This window comes from Pempheris klunzingeri, chromosome 2, assembly GCF_042242105.1.
Source record: "Pempheris klunzingeri isolate RE-2024b chromosome 2, fPemKlu1.hap1, whole genome shotgun sequence".
Lineage (NCBI taxonomy): Eukaryota > Metazoa > Chordata > Actinopteri > Acropomatiformes > Pempheridae > Pempheris > Pempheris klunzingeri.
Genome location: NC_092013.1, coordinates 11893782 through 11908962, shown reverse-complemented (window position 1 = coordinate 11908962; position 15181 = coordinate 11893782). Strand labels below are relative to the sequence as shown.

Here is a 15181-nt window from a genome sequence, read left to right as displayed (position 1 = left end):
CAGGACCTCGCAGCGCCACATTGTACCTCCCCGCATCTGTAGTCTCCTCCTCCCCGTCCGGCCTCCAGCCTCCAGCCTCCAGCCCCCGGTCCCAGCACCGAACCGATCACCCGGTTCGATCAGGTATCGATCAGGCGACCGCATATTGACTCTCACGTCCGTAGGTGTCATCCATCACTGCCATCACCGTTGCTAGGCGACCAAGTGACTTATGTGAACATGTCGCCTTTCATCAAACTTCAGGTTTATTTAGTACCAATAACTTCCAATAGATTTTTCGCTGATAAACTCAAGAAGTAGACATGAAAATCACTTTTATATACTTAAACTCTGTTTGTCATTACACATAATTATTTGCTAATTTCCTCCATAGTGTGAACGTCATTCGATTTTGTCTTCGTTGATGAAATATAGTTTTAATGATCTGTTTGTCTATTTTTTATTTGGGTGAGATGTCTTCATAAGATCATTTGGTGTTTTTTTTTCCAATCTCACCAGCAAAATCGCTTTGTTTAAATCCATCAGTGTATTACGCTGTAGTGTTTTGTTACGACTGCAAACAAACACGACTAGATACTATTTTCAGGTGTAGGATAAAGGTAGATTTATACAAGAGTCCTAACTTTCCCCTGTCACTTCTTTCTTAAAGTCATACAGAGCTTGTTACAAAATTTGTTTTTATATGTCCTGACATATACTTTAGCATTGTGAATGTTATTTTTTATATTTCAGGTATTTCTTACTTGTCATTTTTATGTGACGATGTTTTATTTGACTCTTATTATTTTACTTCTGCAAATAAATAGAAGAACTTAGTCTGACAGGTCACAGAATACAGCAGCCTAAACACAATGAATCACACTGTGGTCTCTCTGATGTGGACTAAATATCAGTTCAACATTTATACGTTAACACAGGATAAACGCAATCAGGTTACTAAAAATCTTCCATAAACTAAATGTATCTTCTGCTGCTTAGCTTTAACTGCAAATTTCTATGAGAGAGGAGCCAAAATATAACAACCACCCACATAGATGCATGATTTAACACCTATTTTATCCAATTAAATACTCAACATGAGCTTTACTATTTGCTGAAGAACTGCATTAGATTGTTTCAGAAACACTAATGTCCATCCAACTTTGGGACATTTCTTAAGTAAACTGGTTGAAGTAACTTGCAATTCAGCCTATGCACAATAGCGACATCTAGTGGACACTGGCTGCTATGGATGTGTTTTGAAGGAGGAAGTGCAAGATTTGCAACAGCAAATAACCGATGAAAGCAGCTGTAAGCATTTCAACTGTTTATTTTCCATGAAAACAAAGACTGCAGATGGTGTGTTGGAAGATCTGAGGGAACATATACACTGTATGTCTGTGAAGCAGCTGCTAATCCGAAGAGCGACACGCTAAAAAATGCTTACAAACAAGAAAACGCCTCGTTCTTACTTAAATATGCAGCATCATGTCTCCCAAGTGCACTCTAACACAGCAGAGTTGGAGATAAACACCTCTGTTGTGGTACATGTAAGACTCTCACTCACTCACACACACACACGCACGCACGCACACACACACTCACAGTCTCCTGCATTCATACTGTACATGTGCGTTTGTGTAACACCAAGTCCTCCAACCACACACACACACTCATTACAGTCTGCAGAGTGTGGTGGTGGTGGTGGTGGAGATGACAGGTGAACTGGCCCTTCAGACCTCAATAAGCATTTTATAATTAAAGTGAATATATTTATAATCTAACCATGGAGGGAAAAGTAGTACAAACAGACGACTGAGGTTTCAGACGACTGCGGCCTTCTTCTCCTTGTACGTGGCCATCATCTTCTTGATCTCAGCTATCGCTTTTCCTGGATTCAGACCCTAGGACGAGGATGACACATAGAAGATGAAGACGGAGCCGTGAGGTTTATTTTGAAATATCTAAAAGAGCTGAAGGTGTGCGTGGACAGGTTACCTTAGGGCAGGTCTTGGTGCAGTTCATGATAGTGTGGCAGCGGTAGAGGGAGAACGGATCCTGCAGCTTGGACAGACGCTCCTCTGTGAACTCATCTCGCGAGTCGATCATCCAACGGTACGCCTGACAGACAACAGGATGTAACCCATAAACTCCTAATTGCTGTGGTTATTTTATTATTTCTTTTATCATCGGTGACTCAGCTCAGACACACACCTGCATCAGCACAGCAGGCCCGAGGTATTTGTCTCCGTTCCACCAGTAGCTGGGGCAGCTCGTACTGCAGCAGGCGCACAGGATACACTCGTACAGCCCGTCCTACACAGGAGCACAGCCGGGGAGGATATTTACTGACATGTGATGTGAACACTGGAAAACTTTGATGTTTTACCTAAATAAAAACAGTGGTGTACCAGTTTCTGTCTGTCCTGCACAGACTGCAGGTACTGCTCCTTCCCTTCCTTTGACTCGTCCTTCTTCTTCAGGTAGGGTTCGATAGACTTGTACTGGGCGTAGAAGTTACTCATGTCCTGCAAACACAAATGTACCATTAAGGAGCCGGTCGGCATCCAAGTGTAAGAATAAAGCTTTAATTAAACTTTTGAACTGAAAAAAAATAAAAATAAAAATAATCTCAGTCTGATTGACTGAACAAAAAGCCAGAAACTTATCAACAGTGAGGTGGAAAGTTGTGGGAAGTGTCGACATGACATGGCTGTAAATTTGGTCAGGTGTACGTTGAAGGTGGCATTTTACCTTTAAGTCTATGAATCAAAAGAGGCTGAAATTATTTTCAGTCTTAGCTAAACACTTGGCTTTGTTGCATCGGCACCAAATCTACCATGTTCATAGAAAAATACAGAGGAAACCAACGATTAAATGACTCGTCCCTTCGTTTTTGAGAGGATTAGTGTTATCATTTGCAGTCGGTTAAAGCAGTTACAGCAGTGCGGGGCATGGTGGATATTTACTCACAGGTACCAGGTCTTTGACCACATACATATGTGGCAGCGGGTAAATCTTAGTGGGTTTGCTAATGTTCGTGTCAATCTTGTTGAGACAAGCGAGAGTGTTTCCTCCATTAATGTTCATAGCGCAGGATCCACAAATACCTGTATTTAAACACAGCAAGAAAAGGATTGAGTTAAATTTCTGAGATATGACGACACAAAAACCACAAAAGTGGACATGATTGGTTTATTAGTGTAGTGTCGATTTTTGTAGGAGGAAAACAAATAAACCTACAGAGCAAACTTCCACAACTTTGGAATATGCACTTAAGGTGAAACACTTCAGGTTGAACGAGGTAAAAATTTGTTACTGACCTTCTCTGCAGGAGCGGCGGAAGGTCAGAGTGGAGTCCATCTCATTTTTGATCTTGATCAGGGCATCAAGAACCATGGGGCCGCAGCTGTGTGAAGAGGGAGGGGAAAAAAACCCAGCCGGTCAGTCCAGAGTGTGAAGACATGAGGTTGTAAGAGCGATGTCTGTTTTAAACATGGGTTTCTGATATGATAACACATTTCTCAGTATTTATAAATGTGGCTTATGTTTTAATGATGGATGACTTATGATCAGACTCTTGACAGTATGAATAAGATGCAGCTTTTTGACACAATTTCAAAGTTTGTTGTGAAACTAAATACAAGGAAGCTCATTGTGTTCTGTGAGTTTAGCCTGGAAGAGGAGGAAGACGACTCCCTTGTTCCTGTGATTGTGTGTTCTGTGAAACAACATATCCACACACATGTTGATGGGATGTCTGTGACAAAGTGTTTAAGGAGTAGCTGCAACTGGTCAAACCAACGATAAGAGAAGAGACAATAAGTGCTGAGAAAAGAATGAATGAGGATTTGAATATTGCGACTCTCTGGTACTGGATTACTCACTAAGCGGACATCTCAGGTGTGTATGACAGGTTTTATGGCTGCAGAGCATGTTTGAGTTTTGGACTCTTTTGGCTGCAGTATCATATGACAGAAGTGAGTTATTAAGTCCCTGAGCTGATTAGAGGATCAGATGAAAGAGGAGAACTGGGAATGTGCCAGGCTGTCAGATCCACCTGTGTTAAATCTACCTGAAGCCTGTTCTCAGTTTGTTAATAATGCCCTCTGTTTACACGTGCTTGGGTACTGTTTTGAACTCCACTGAGCAATAAACCTCCACCAGTGCAAGCGGGATTGATCAACTATCAGCAGTGCTATTACAAGGGCCATGTCCTCCTGTATACTATATAAAAGATAAGCAGAGATTTAACTTGAATGTTAATGCTTAGCCTGACAAAGTCCATTTCACTGCAACTTGTACTAATAAAACTCAAAAATCTATACACAGCAGTCACAGATAATCTTTTGTTTTAAATTCAGGTCATTTTTAAGTCAAACTCCCTTTTTGAATGATGGGATAATAGCAATAACATGCTATAACATATAACATGCTGTGTCTGGAAATCTAAAATAATGGATTCAGTGTCATCTAACACGCCTTATTTCTGGGCAGCTTGTGGTCCAGTTGAATAAACCTACGTGTTGAGGTCGATGTCGTAGGTCTGCATGCGTGGTTTGTCTCCTGGAGTGTCTGGATCCCATCTGTACACCTGAAACTTCTTTATTCTGGGTTGTGCTGCTGGAGCTGCTGCTGTCTGGGCATAACGCACCGCCTGGCAGGAGGTACAGGAGGAGAGACGTGATTAGTTTGGCACTTTGTTGTCTTCATTACACACCATCTGACACTTTAGCTAAATAAAGTATGTCTGTACAGTTGAATTAGACGATGAACTGCCATTAAGAGTAATAACATCTCTTTGCTTGTTTCACTTTTTGCTCATTTGTCTTGCTAGCTGGGGTTATCATTATTCTTCTCATTGTTACTTCCTGTGCAAACAATCCTGAAAACTCAAACAAAGACCATAGAAGAGAAGAGTTTAACACAATATAAAATGATGATTTGGTGATAACAGCCATCACTCCTTATCTCATGACACACTGCAGTGGCATGATTTGATAAACATGGCTGCATCTACACCTAAAGCTACAGCTAGCTGTGAATTAATCGGATTTGTCTGCTTGTTGGCTACATTTGGTGGATAAAAAGGGTGACAAACTTCTTTACTGTGTGATGCTACAATTAGCTGAACAATGTTTACAAGTCTCTTCAACACGTTTCTTCAACGTTGAGTGTTTACATGACTATTTGTCGTATAACTACATTTTCAGCTAAGCACACACTAGCTGATAAATAATAAATAAATTCATAAATAACCGATTGTTGGTCATTTACTAAAAGTTTTTGTTGGGTGAGTCTACTTGCTGTTGGCCGAGATGTTTAGCTAGCTGGTAGCTGCACTACATAACATGGACTTCAGAGCATAGACGGAGCCCTCCGCTGTCAGACGGACTATCGTTCCGTTTAGCGTTGAGCCGTTAATCTGAGCAGCAGACTCGCTAACCGACATTAACGGGTCATGACGGTTCTCTTAAACTAACAGCTGTCAAACGTACCACCAGTCCAGCGGGGCAGCGGGACGCCAAAACACCGCAGCGGCTCAAGGACGTGAAACCAGCCACCGACATTTTGGAATTTCTCTGACCTCCACCGCCTGCTCTCCCAGCAACCACCGCGGCTGCGTCACCGCTCTGTGGGGGAGCGCATGTTTTGTTCATCGTTGTGTCCCGGCTTCATACACACACGAGACGGGGCGTATTTTTTTTATGTTTTGGTTGTGTTTTTTCTGATTTTACTTCTTCGTTTGTGCATAATCCTCAGTGGTAATGATATTTTTTGTTTGATGGATTTTCCCTGCCAGCAAACCCGGACAGGGCAGAGGACATGTGCGCATCATATGTCCGGGGATAGAAAACGAACAAACCCGGTGCGTCTCTGTCAGTTGCGGTGCAGCGTGTTGAGTTCACACAGCACAGAGTCTCCTCACAGGTGGAGCAAGACTAAGGTCACTTACTCCTTTAGGTTTATCCTGTGAAAAAGAAGTCTGTGGTTTATGTGAGGACCAAACATGGTGTTCCTGACGTTGTCCTGTTGGATAAGAAACCGTGGACCCGACAGATACTGGAAAGTTCAGGAAGTTCTCAAACATGCACGGGTAAGGCCACGACTATTTCCTGGACGAGAAGGGGCTAAATGTTGTTATATTTATCGTGTTGTGGTCTTTGAGGTGGTTTAAACTTGAAATAGAAAATCACTGCTCATTTCCCCCACCTCTACTGTTCAGAGATGACCCATGTTCCGGTTTTTAAAGCTGCCTCCTCATCCTAATCTAATATCGTCCGTGTAGTGATGGTCATGTTGTTAAAGTCATCCTTCCTGTCGGGTCCTCTAACAGCACTTCAGGGGCAGAAAGAACCGCTGCTACAGTCTGGCTGTGCGGGCCGTCAGGAGAGCCTTCGTCTACGCCAGTAAAGGCCGGAGACTCAAACAGCGAAACATGAGGACGGTAAGACATAAATACAAATGTCCTCCACAATTGCAAACACATGGCGGGGGCACAGGCTATAGTCTGGGATTTGTCAGTGGCATGTAATTTGTTATACAGCCCCTAAAGAGCCTCAAACTTCTGTGTAAACTCCCTTCAGACCAGGGGCAAGTATACCTCTCTTTAAAATGAAGAGTCTTTGGAAATGATGGGGCATTATTGAGGTTTTGCATGCTGTCATCATGCAGCAGTTTTGCGGCTCTATCCTGCTTTCCCCCTGCCAAACCAATTCAGTTTACTGTATTTCACCAGGATACTCCACTCAGTATCAATACTGCTTATCAAGGAGTCCTGGATACATACAGTATATATTAGAAACACACACTAGTACAGCTGAAACAATGATCAAGTAGATGACAAGATGATTTAAGGGAAGCTAAAGGAAACCATGTGTTGTTTAATGTTTAGCCGTGTTTTTTTATTCTTGCGAAATACTGGATATTTTCACTCCTCCTGTATCTTGAAAAATCCTCAAAGTAAAAGAAACTAAAAGGGCAAATGACTCTGTGGTTCAGCTGCTCACCGATCATACCCATGGTATCGTGATTAGTGATCACAAGTACACACTGGATCATTTTAGAGGGTCACAAGTCAAAAAGGTTGAGAAACAACTGCTCCAGTCTGTAATGTCGCTTTCTAAGATGTAGCTGTGCTTTCAATCCCAGTTGCAGAAGGGTGTATTAATTGTCTACAGTAGGGGAATGTCGACTGCTTGCAAAAAACAAGCTTGTATGTATTGTATTGATTGAAAAGCAGTACTTGTATAATGCATTACATTTGTTGTGCTCTCATTTCCTCAGCTCTGGATCACACGCATTGCAGCAGCATCACGAGAGCACAACATGAAGTATCCTGCTCTCATGCACAACCTCATCAAGGTCAGTTGTGTTTAATTTTACAGTGTTGTACCGGTACGATGTTGGTTCAATCTGTAACATATTCCCTGTCGTCCTCCATACAGAGCAGCGTTCAGCTGAACCGACGTGTCATCAGTGATCTGGCTGTCACAGAACCTCGGTCATTCCTCTCTTTGGCGAAGCTGGCACAGGCTCGGCAACAGGAAGGCTTCCGGGCAGCGTTGGGCGACGGCAAAGAGTCTCCTGGTGTCTTCTCCCGTGTTGTTTTGCTACAGTGAAGGACTTGATGCAGCCACAGATTTTGTTCAGTTGTTAAGTGGTTTAAGGAGCAGCGATATCTTGGATCGTGGAGATGTTCATAAAAGACTTTATCAAACACCCACTCACTCACTTGTTTCACAGTTGTCGCCTCATCTAAACACTTTTCCCATAATAACATAAGATCAGTTAAATAATTAAGTTTATATATTTGTGATTGTGTTTATTGGTCACTATACCAGAGTTGCCCAACAACTAATGACCAACATAAGTGACCTATTTTGACACCAGGGTCACAAAAAGTGTTGAGAGAAAAGAGAAATGGTCTATGTTGGGGAGATTTTAGTCTGGGTTACCATCAGACAAATGTCTCCGTAGTAGAAAACGACCTGATGTCTGTCTCAAGGACACTCCAGCTGACCCCCACGCCTTCATCCCTGACCTTGAAAGACACTTTCTTCACTATATGCTGTCATTGTGTTTTAACAAATCTATAAGACTTCTCCTACAATGCTGGAAACAAGCAACTCTTAGATATGGTTGTAACTTCTCTACAGGTAAAGAATACTAATATTTTGCACTCTTAAAGTCATCACAAGGACACAATCATAATCCAAAGTGGCATCAGACATTAAACAGCATAGTGGTTGTTAGTCCACAGACAAACCTGCTTCTGCTCCATTCACTGCTTTCAGTCCAACATCCCTATCGTGTGCCAGAGATTTCCAGTGTTTTGTACAAAAAGGCCTCCAGTATCCTGGTAGAGGATGTGTGATCAGTTCCCACAAACCTCTCCGTGTAAAATCATATTTAACCTTGTTAAGTTACAACAATTGAGGCTGATTATGAGGGTTTTTTTGAGGTTGGGAAGAAAAGTGACCTGAAACGTTTTTGTGTAATGAATTTATTCTCTGTGTAAATATATATTTTACCATTTGTTGTGGTGAGGTTGTCGTCTGAATGTTAAGTTCATTAAACATTTTGATACATGTTTTCTTGTTCTGTCTTGATTCTCCTTATTGAAAATCATACTGTTGTACAATATTAAAATGTTAGAGAACACAAGGACAGGACTATCTTGAGCTACAGATCACTGTATGCCAAAACAACCAGACACAAGAACAGCTTCTACCCACAGGTCATTGTACTATTGAACACTTAAATCTGTCATATAGTCAGAAACACTCCCTGTATAATAACCCTTTTACACTTTACCTACTTACTTACTTAAAGTATATTCTTTGCAGTCTTGAAAACACAGCTTTTAATATATCATTACTGTCAAATACAAATCTAGACACACTGTAGACATACTGCATACATCCATATCCTTATGCTTAAGTTAAATATGTGTTTACTTTGTTCAGCTTGGTTGTTCTTGTTTCCCTGTTTGTCTATTTATGTATAACTACATGAGAACACTGGAAAAAGCAAACTCGGATTCCTTGATGTGTTCTCATACTTTGTGAATAAGGCTGACTCTGATTCTGATTAATTCAATCAACCAGTGATGTTTGAGAAGCATGAACCCTCAAGTTTGAAGACTTTACATCCCTCCAGTCCAGATATTTACTCCGGATGATGTTGCTCATATCAAACCCAGTTAACGCTCTCAAAGGTCACATCACAGCAAAGTCAACGACCTCTGACACAGTCTGATGTAACCAGTAGAAAACCATGTGGTTGTCTGTGAATTGCACCTGTTTTGACCCTCGGCGGCTACCGTATCGCTTTGGGGCGGGACTACCTGAATGACCTCTACTGAGGACTACTGATGAACCAGCCAATCAGAGGAAAAAGCACTTGGGCTCAACCAATCAGCGTTGCTGATATTCAGAATCTTTGTTGCACATGCGCAAAAGATTCCGGCGTGACTCGCGTGTGGAGGAAGTGCACTGACAGGTTTGCAGCAGCTCCCTCCGCACAGAACCGGCCAAACTGTACCTATTTTATTGTCTTTAAAATGTCGTGGCTGTTCGGCCTGAACAAGGGGCAGCCTGAAGTGCCTCCCGGTCTCCCGGCTCAGCCTCCACCACCACCACCGCCGGCCGGAGGCTCCGGCGGCGGCGGCGGAGGAGATAAACCCAAGGACAAATGGAGCAACTTCGATCCAACGGGGCTGGAGCGGGCTGCTAATGCGGCCAAGGAGCTCGACAAGTCCCGTAAGTGTCCGGAGGTCTCTCCGGTTTATACCAACATCACTGCACACCGAGAGCCATGGCGTCCAGCTCCTCTCTGGTTCACGGTGGTGGTCGCTTTCAGTGATGTAGCAGCTTCGATAATGAGGGCCACACTCACAAGCCAGCATCTCTACATATATTTATATAAATATATATATATGTATATATAATTTAGGCCTGTGTGAAACTGTTGGCTGTTCATGAGAACAAGGCTGCGCTGCTCTCACCTTCATTCAAACCATTGGACAGGGTTCAAAGGTCATCACGTTGCAACCTGGGTTGAAAATCCAGCTCGTTCACCACTTATTTCTGTCTCGATTTTTCCACATCGGGTAAAAGTAAAAGAGAGAATGGTGACAGAGGTCAGACTGTCAGGTTAGATCACTGAAAATCTCCATGTTTGAAGCCATCTCAGCTCTCAGTTGGCTCTCTTCTCTCACCTCCGTCCAGGACATGCCAAAGAAGCTCTGGATTTGGCTCGGATGCAGGAGCAGACCACACAGATGGAGCATCAGAGCAAAGTGAAGGTTCGGCAGAAAAACGCTCTCACACACACTTAACTACTGTCTCTCACTGGACCTGCTGCAGGACATCACTGCTTTTCCACAGGACACATTTTGATTACACAAGTTAAAGATTTCTGGAGTATTAATATGGTTCAGTAGGTTAATAATGCAGTTACATATTTGTAGTTTGTCAAAAATAGAAATCACAATAAGTTTTTATTTCTGTCTCCACCTGTCATCAGTCAAGTTGTCTAACACTGTTGCATCAAAGTCTAATGTAGCCGTGTGTTTATGGATCAGTGGATTTAAATGTTCCCCGGTGTGTTGCCTGTAACAGGAGTACGAAGCCGCTCTTGAGCAGCTCAAAGGCGATCAGATCCGAATCCAGGGAGAGGAGAGGAGGAAAACTCTGAATGAGGAAACCAAGCAGCATCAAGCGGTGAGAGCAGAAATGCTTTTTCTTCTTTTCTTGGGATTTGAAAGTATATTTCAGGAGTGAGCAGCAGTTTGAGTTGTATGGTTACACTTGGCTTCCGGTCTCTTAACAGAGAGCTCAGTATCAAGATAAACTGGCCCGACAACGATATGAGGACCAACTACGGCAACAGGTGAGGTCACCTCTTACATGTTGAGTAGAAATATTTCAAGAAGAGACCAGCATGATGACTGCTTTTTTAAAAAAATGTATTTACAGCAAATCCTAAATGAGGAGAACCTCCGCAAACAGGAGGAGTCCGTACAGAAACAGGAGGCCATGAGGAAAGGTACAGACTTCACCACTTGTTACACTAACGACAGGATCTTGTGGAAGCTTTTGAAGATGACGAGCGGAGGTTCACGTGCTTGTTGTGTCTTGGGGTTTTTATAGCAACAATAGAGCACGAGATGGAGCTGAGGCACAAGAACGAGCTCCTGCGTATAGAGGCCGAGTCCAAAGCACGAGCCCGCGTGGAGAGGGAGAACGCTGATATAATCCGCGAGCAGATCCGCCTGAAGGCTGCCGAACACAGACAAACTGTTCTGGAGTCCATAAAGTAAGACTCATTTACTGTAGTAGGTATGGTGGTGAGGATTAGAAGGTTCTTGGAAATTTAAGTCTCCAACATACTAGTATATAACACAGGAATAGTCCAGGCTTTGTTTAAGTTACTAGTCAGTCTACAGTTGCATCTTGTAAATGCCCAAAAGTCCTACAGTTAACTGGTGTTTGCTTTTAGGACTGCAGGTGCTGTGTTTGGAGAAGGATTCAGGGCCTTTGTGTCAGACTGGGACAAAGTCACAGCCACGGTGAGACATTTCCACCCACAATCAGTTCAGTGAATGACTGAACCAAAAATGCATAAGAGCTGAATTTCACTGATGGACAGACAGACTGGGTAAACTATGCGAGTTCTATGAAATGGTGTTTGTTAGTTTAGGTGTGAGTACCAATAAGTAAATGTATTTACAGATAAACAAATACCTTCTGTTTCTACTGACTTGGCAAACGGCTCACATCTTTGAGTACAAATTCAGACCATGAAAAAATAAAGTAGAAATGGTTAAAGCAAGTAGTGTTCTCTCCATAGTGCTGTTTAAAAGGAAGTACTAACATTACAATGACCTTGTTACAAGTGTTTGCATTTTCTAGCATTTCACCATAGATGACAGAGAGTAACCGCAAGTTTCTATTTGACTGTCTGGACTGTCGTCATGAGCAAACTTAAAATGGGTTTGAATTGTGCGTTTTTCCTGATCCTCACACTGACCAGTAACGGTTCCGTCATGTCACCAGGTGGCAGGTCTGACCCTTTTAGCTGTGGGAGTTTATTCGGCCCGAAACGCGACGGGGGTGGCGGGACGTTACATCGAGGCCAGGCTTGGGAAGCCGTCTCTGGTGCGAGAAACGTCCCGATTCACTGTGGGAGAGGCGATCAAGCATCCAGTCAAGGTAATTTATTAGCTGCTAAATAATTCGCTCATTTTGTCAACGGCACATTACAATATGCTAATTATACTTCTGTCCATCCTTATTATTTCTACTTATTTTATTAAGACGGTCAAACGGCTGAAGAGCAAACCTCAGGATGCCCTTGAAGGAGTTGTGCTCAATGTAAGTGGACATAAGTCTTTTGTTAAAGGATCTAACCATCATGCAATTTTAAAGTTTTGTAACTAGTTCATAATAAAATGTTTTTCTCTCTTTTAGCCTTCCCTGGAAGAGCGTGTGCGCGACGTCGCCATAGCAACAAGAAACACGAGGCAGAACAACGGCCTGTACAGGAATATCCTCATGTACGGCCCTCCAGGCACGGGCAAAACCCTCTTTGCTAAGGTATACCCAGGGACTGAATGATGACAGATACCTTTTACATACATGGAAAGCGTTGCTTTGTCTAACTGTGAGCCACTTCCTTTTGTATTGAGTAGAAGCTGGCAATGCATTCTGGGATGGACTATGCAATTATGACTGGTGGTGACGTGGCACCCATGGGCCGAGATGGGGTGACAGCCATGCACAAAGTGTTTGACTGGGCTAACACAAGTCGACGCGGGTAAGCTACATCATATTATAATAAATGAGGCTGATATGCAAACACTCCACTCCAGATGTGATATGTTCATATGTTTTCGTCCTGTTACAGACTTCTGCTTTTTGTTGATGAAGCTGATGCATTCCTTCGCAAGAGATCCACTGTAAGTCGGCATGTGTTTAATTTGCCAGAAAATATATATTTTTTTAATTCTTTCAGTCTCTTTGACTTGAAATGCATAACGTGGAATCTTTACTCTTGCTTTTTGTAGGAGAAGATCAGTGAGGACCTCAGGGCCACTTTGAATGCCTTCTTGTATCGCACCGGAGAACAGAGCAACAAGTAAAAAAAATATTTATATTCCAGATAAAATTTGGACTCCTTTTGACTTCATTTTGCCCTCTCTTAACCTACTTGGCTACTTTCCATCAGGTTTCTAAGCTGCTGTATTTCTGTGTTTGTCCTGCAGGTTCATGCTGGTGTTGGCCAGCAACCAGCCAGAGCAGTTCGACTGGGCCATAAACGACCGTATTGACGAAATAGTTAATTTTGCTCTGCCGGGTCCTGAGGAGAGGGAGAGGCTGGTGCGGTTGTACTTTGACCGATATGTGCTGGAGCCCGCCACTGGAGGGAGGCAGTGAGTAAAATCCCCACAGCTGTTAAAACAGGGCAGGGACCCAAACCACTGCACGCCAGGGATACTACTGAAACGAGTAATTCTGTTTAGTCCACCATGTCTACTCACTTACATGCAGATGGATTGCTTCTGTGTGGTTTTTGAGGAGTCATGTAATATTTGGTAAGAGTTTTTCTTGGCTGAAAGGCTGCTCCAGGATGAGGATTAGACTCAGGCCCTTTTAAAATGAAGGCTTAGAAACGGCCTGCTGGGCATGTGGAGCGAGGCCAGCCATGCTGAGCCATTAATTACAAATAGATCAGATGTGTGATGGAGGCTGACAGGTGGGGAGCGATCCACACACAGGCCAGGAGGCAATGAACTGAGCTCCAAAACACAACATAGTCAGAGAGAAATTGCATCCAGGCAGGCAAAGCAATGGAAAAAATAATTTACTTTGCCTTCATCTCATCTATTTGTTTGTGTGGCTTTGTGCAGGAGGATGAAGCTGGCGCAGTTCGACTATGGTGAGAAGTGCTCTGAGATAGCGAAGCGGACAGAGGGCATGTCAGGACGAGAGATCTCTAAGCTTGGTGTGGCCTGGCAGGTAAGTTCCCTGTAGTCAATGTGGATCCATAACTGTAATGATTTTTAAAAACTGCGGTGTAAATCTTAATTTCACAATCCTTTGCTTCAAAATTACATTTTTGTGAAGTAAAACCGCATGTGCTGTCTCTTGTTCGCTTGTAGGCGGCAGCATATTCCTCTGAAGATGGCGTCCTGACGGAGGCAATGATTGATGCTCGGGTTGACGACGCTGTCAAGCAACACCATCAGAAGATGGACTGGCTGCATGGAGACGAGGAGGCTCAGGCCAAGACCCTCACACCTCCCACAGCTGGGGCGACAGCCAGTGGAGGCAAAATGGGCTTTACTCTGCCCCTCAACGAGGCACCTCAGGCCGAGGAGGTGATCGCTCCAGTCCTTGAGATAGATACGAAACAAGGTGAAACTCCGCCACCTCCTTCAGACATTGTCCAGTCAGCAGAAGCTAAAAGTGCCACCCCAGCTGGACAGGACTGTGAAGATGTTGTCAAAGCAGATGCTGCGGAGAGTATAGCCCAGCCTGCTGCCTCCGCTGATGGTGAGAGCAAGATGGAAAAGGAAGACAAAACTGGACCTGCTCCTCCAAAGGATGGAACTCCAGTTTGATCTGTCGATGTCTTCAGTGGGGCGGCCCAGATTAGAAAGATTAGCATCCTGCCTCTTCAACCAGTCGGTCAGTTTGTGTCTTAACGTCTGTCGGACGGTCTACGACAGAAGATCAGTTCAGCGGATTTGGAGAGAAAATAATTAACTTTTCAAAACACAAATGACGCCTGAGACTGTTTCATTCTAATATATAATGTATAGATCGTAAAAGTGTACTTTACATGGAAACCAGACTCTGTAATAACAGTATATAAGTGTTGTGCCCAGTGGAGTGTCTGACTGATTAAATGGATCTGCCTTTTTATAAACAGTTAAAGTTCTGGCGTTTCTTACATTTCGGGATATAGCTGCTACATGAATTTACACAACCTTTAGCTGGATCAGGGTTAAAGAATCAAAAGACGGTTAATTTCTTTCAGAAAGTTACATTTTGAACAAACTGTGGCATGACAGCTAATGGTCTAACCCTACAAAAGCCTTCTTAAATATCGCTCATCTACAAGAGAGAGATCAGACCTTACATTGGCAATAGCAAACACTGTGTGTGTGATTTTGAAAGGCAGTATAGGAACA

The 15181-nt window shown here is 43.1% G+C and overlaps 3 protein-coding genes across 3 annotated transcripts; 2 read left to right on the top strand and 1 right to left on the bottom strand.

Annotated features, from left to right (window-relative positions):
• Positions 1-1291: 1291 nt before the first annotated feature.
• sdhb (succinate dehydrogenase complex, subunit B, iron sulfur (Ip)) lies at positions 1292-5602 on the bottom strand. The gene is made up of 8 exons (XM_070842615.1): positions 5478-5602; positions 4503-4636; positions 3303-3388; positions 2953-3089; positions 2391-2507; positions 2194-2295; positions 1978-2100; positions 1292-1883 (listed from the first exon to the last, which is right to left on the bottom strand). Exons 1-8 carry the CDS (start codon positions 5547-5549, stop codon positions 1803-1805), a joined length of 852 nt encoding a protein of 283 aa, XP_070698716.1. The 5' UTR covers positions 5550-5602; the 3' UTR covers positions 1292-1802.
• Positions 5603-5900: 298 nt separating this feature from the next.
• Positions 5901-7703, top strand: mrpl20 (mitochondrial ribosomal protein L20). The gene is made up of 4 exons (XM_070845979.1): positions 5901-6076; positions 6317-6427; positions 7267-7344; positions 7428-7703. The coding sequence occupies exons 1-4, from the start codon at positions 5990-5992 to the stop codon at positions 7599-7601; spliced, it is 450 nt and encodes a 149-aa protein (XP_070702080.1). The 5' UTR covers positions 5901-5989; the 3' UTR covers positions 7602-7703.
• Positions 7704-9471: 1768 nt separating this feature from the next.
• On the top strand, positions 9472-14928 carry atad3 (ATPase family AAA domain containing 3). The gene is made up of 16 exons (XM_070845967.1): positions 9472-9743; positions 10212-10288; positions 10605-10706; positions 10816-10875; positions 10962-11031; positions 11136-11301; positions 11485-11554; positions 12042-12197; positions 12303-12359; positions 12456-12581; positions 12677-12801; positions 12892-12943; positions 13052-13122; positions 13250-13417; positions 13895-14003; positions 14147-14928. The coding sequence occupies exons 1-16, from the start codon at positions 9545-9547 to the stop codon at positions 14606-14608; spliced, it is 2070 nt and encodes a 689-aa protein (XP_070702068.1). The 5' UTR covers positions 9472-9544; the 3' UTR covers positions 14609-14928.
• Positions 14929-15181: the final 253 nt, after the last annotated feature.

What these genes read in the sequence shown, in the direction of transcription:
- sdhb (XM_070842615.1), bottom strand. Translation starts at nt 5,549, where the DNA reads ATGTCGGTGGCTGGTTTCACGTCCTTGAGCCGCTGCGGTGTTTTGGCG. An exon ending in CCGCCGCTCCTGCAGAGAAG is followed by an intron (nt 3,090 to 3,302) that starts GTCAGTAACAAA and finishes GTTTAAATACAG; the next exon opens with GTATTTGTGGATCCTGCGCT. An exon ending in TGCAGGACAGACAGAAACTG is followed by an intron (nt 2,296 to 2,390) that starts GTACACCACTGT and finishes GCTCCTGTGTAG; the next exon opens with GACGGGCTGTACGAGTGTAT.
- mrpl20 (XM_070845979.1), top strand. Translation starts at nt 5,990, where the DNA reads ATGGTGTTCCTGACGTTGTCCTGTTGGATAAGAAACCGTGGACCCGAC. An exon ending in AACAGCGAAACATGAGGACG is followed by an intron (nt 6,428 to 7,266) that starts GTAAGACATAAA and finishes TCATTTCCTCAG; the next exon opens with CTCTGGATCACACGCATTGC. An exon ending in TCATGCACAACCTCATCAAG is followed by an intron (nt 7,345 to 7,427) that starts GTCAGTTGTGTT and finishes TCCTCCATACAG; the next exon opens with AGCAGCGTTCAGCTGAACCG.
- atad3 (XM_070845967.1), top strand. Translation starts at nt 9,545, where the DNA reads ATGTCGTGGCTGTTCGGCCTGAACAAGGGGCAGCCTGAAGTGCCTCCC. An exon ending in AGGACCAACTACGGCAACAG is followed by an intron (nt 10,876 to 10,961) that starts GTGAGGTCACCT and finishes ATGTATTTACAG; the next exon opens with CAAATCCTAAATGAGGAGAA. An exon ending in ACAGGAGGCCATGAGGAAAG is followed by an intron (nt 11,032 to 11,135) that starts GTACAGACTTCA and finishes GGGTTTTTATAG; the next exon opens with CAACAATAGAGCACGAGATG.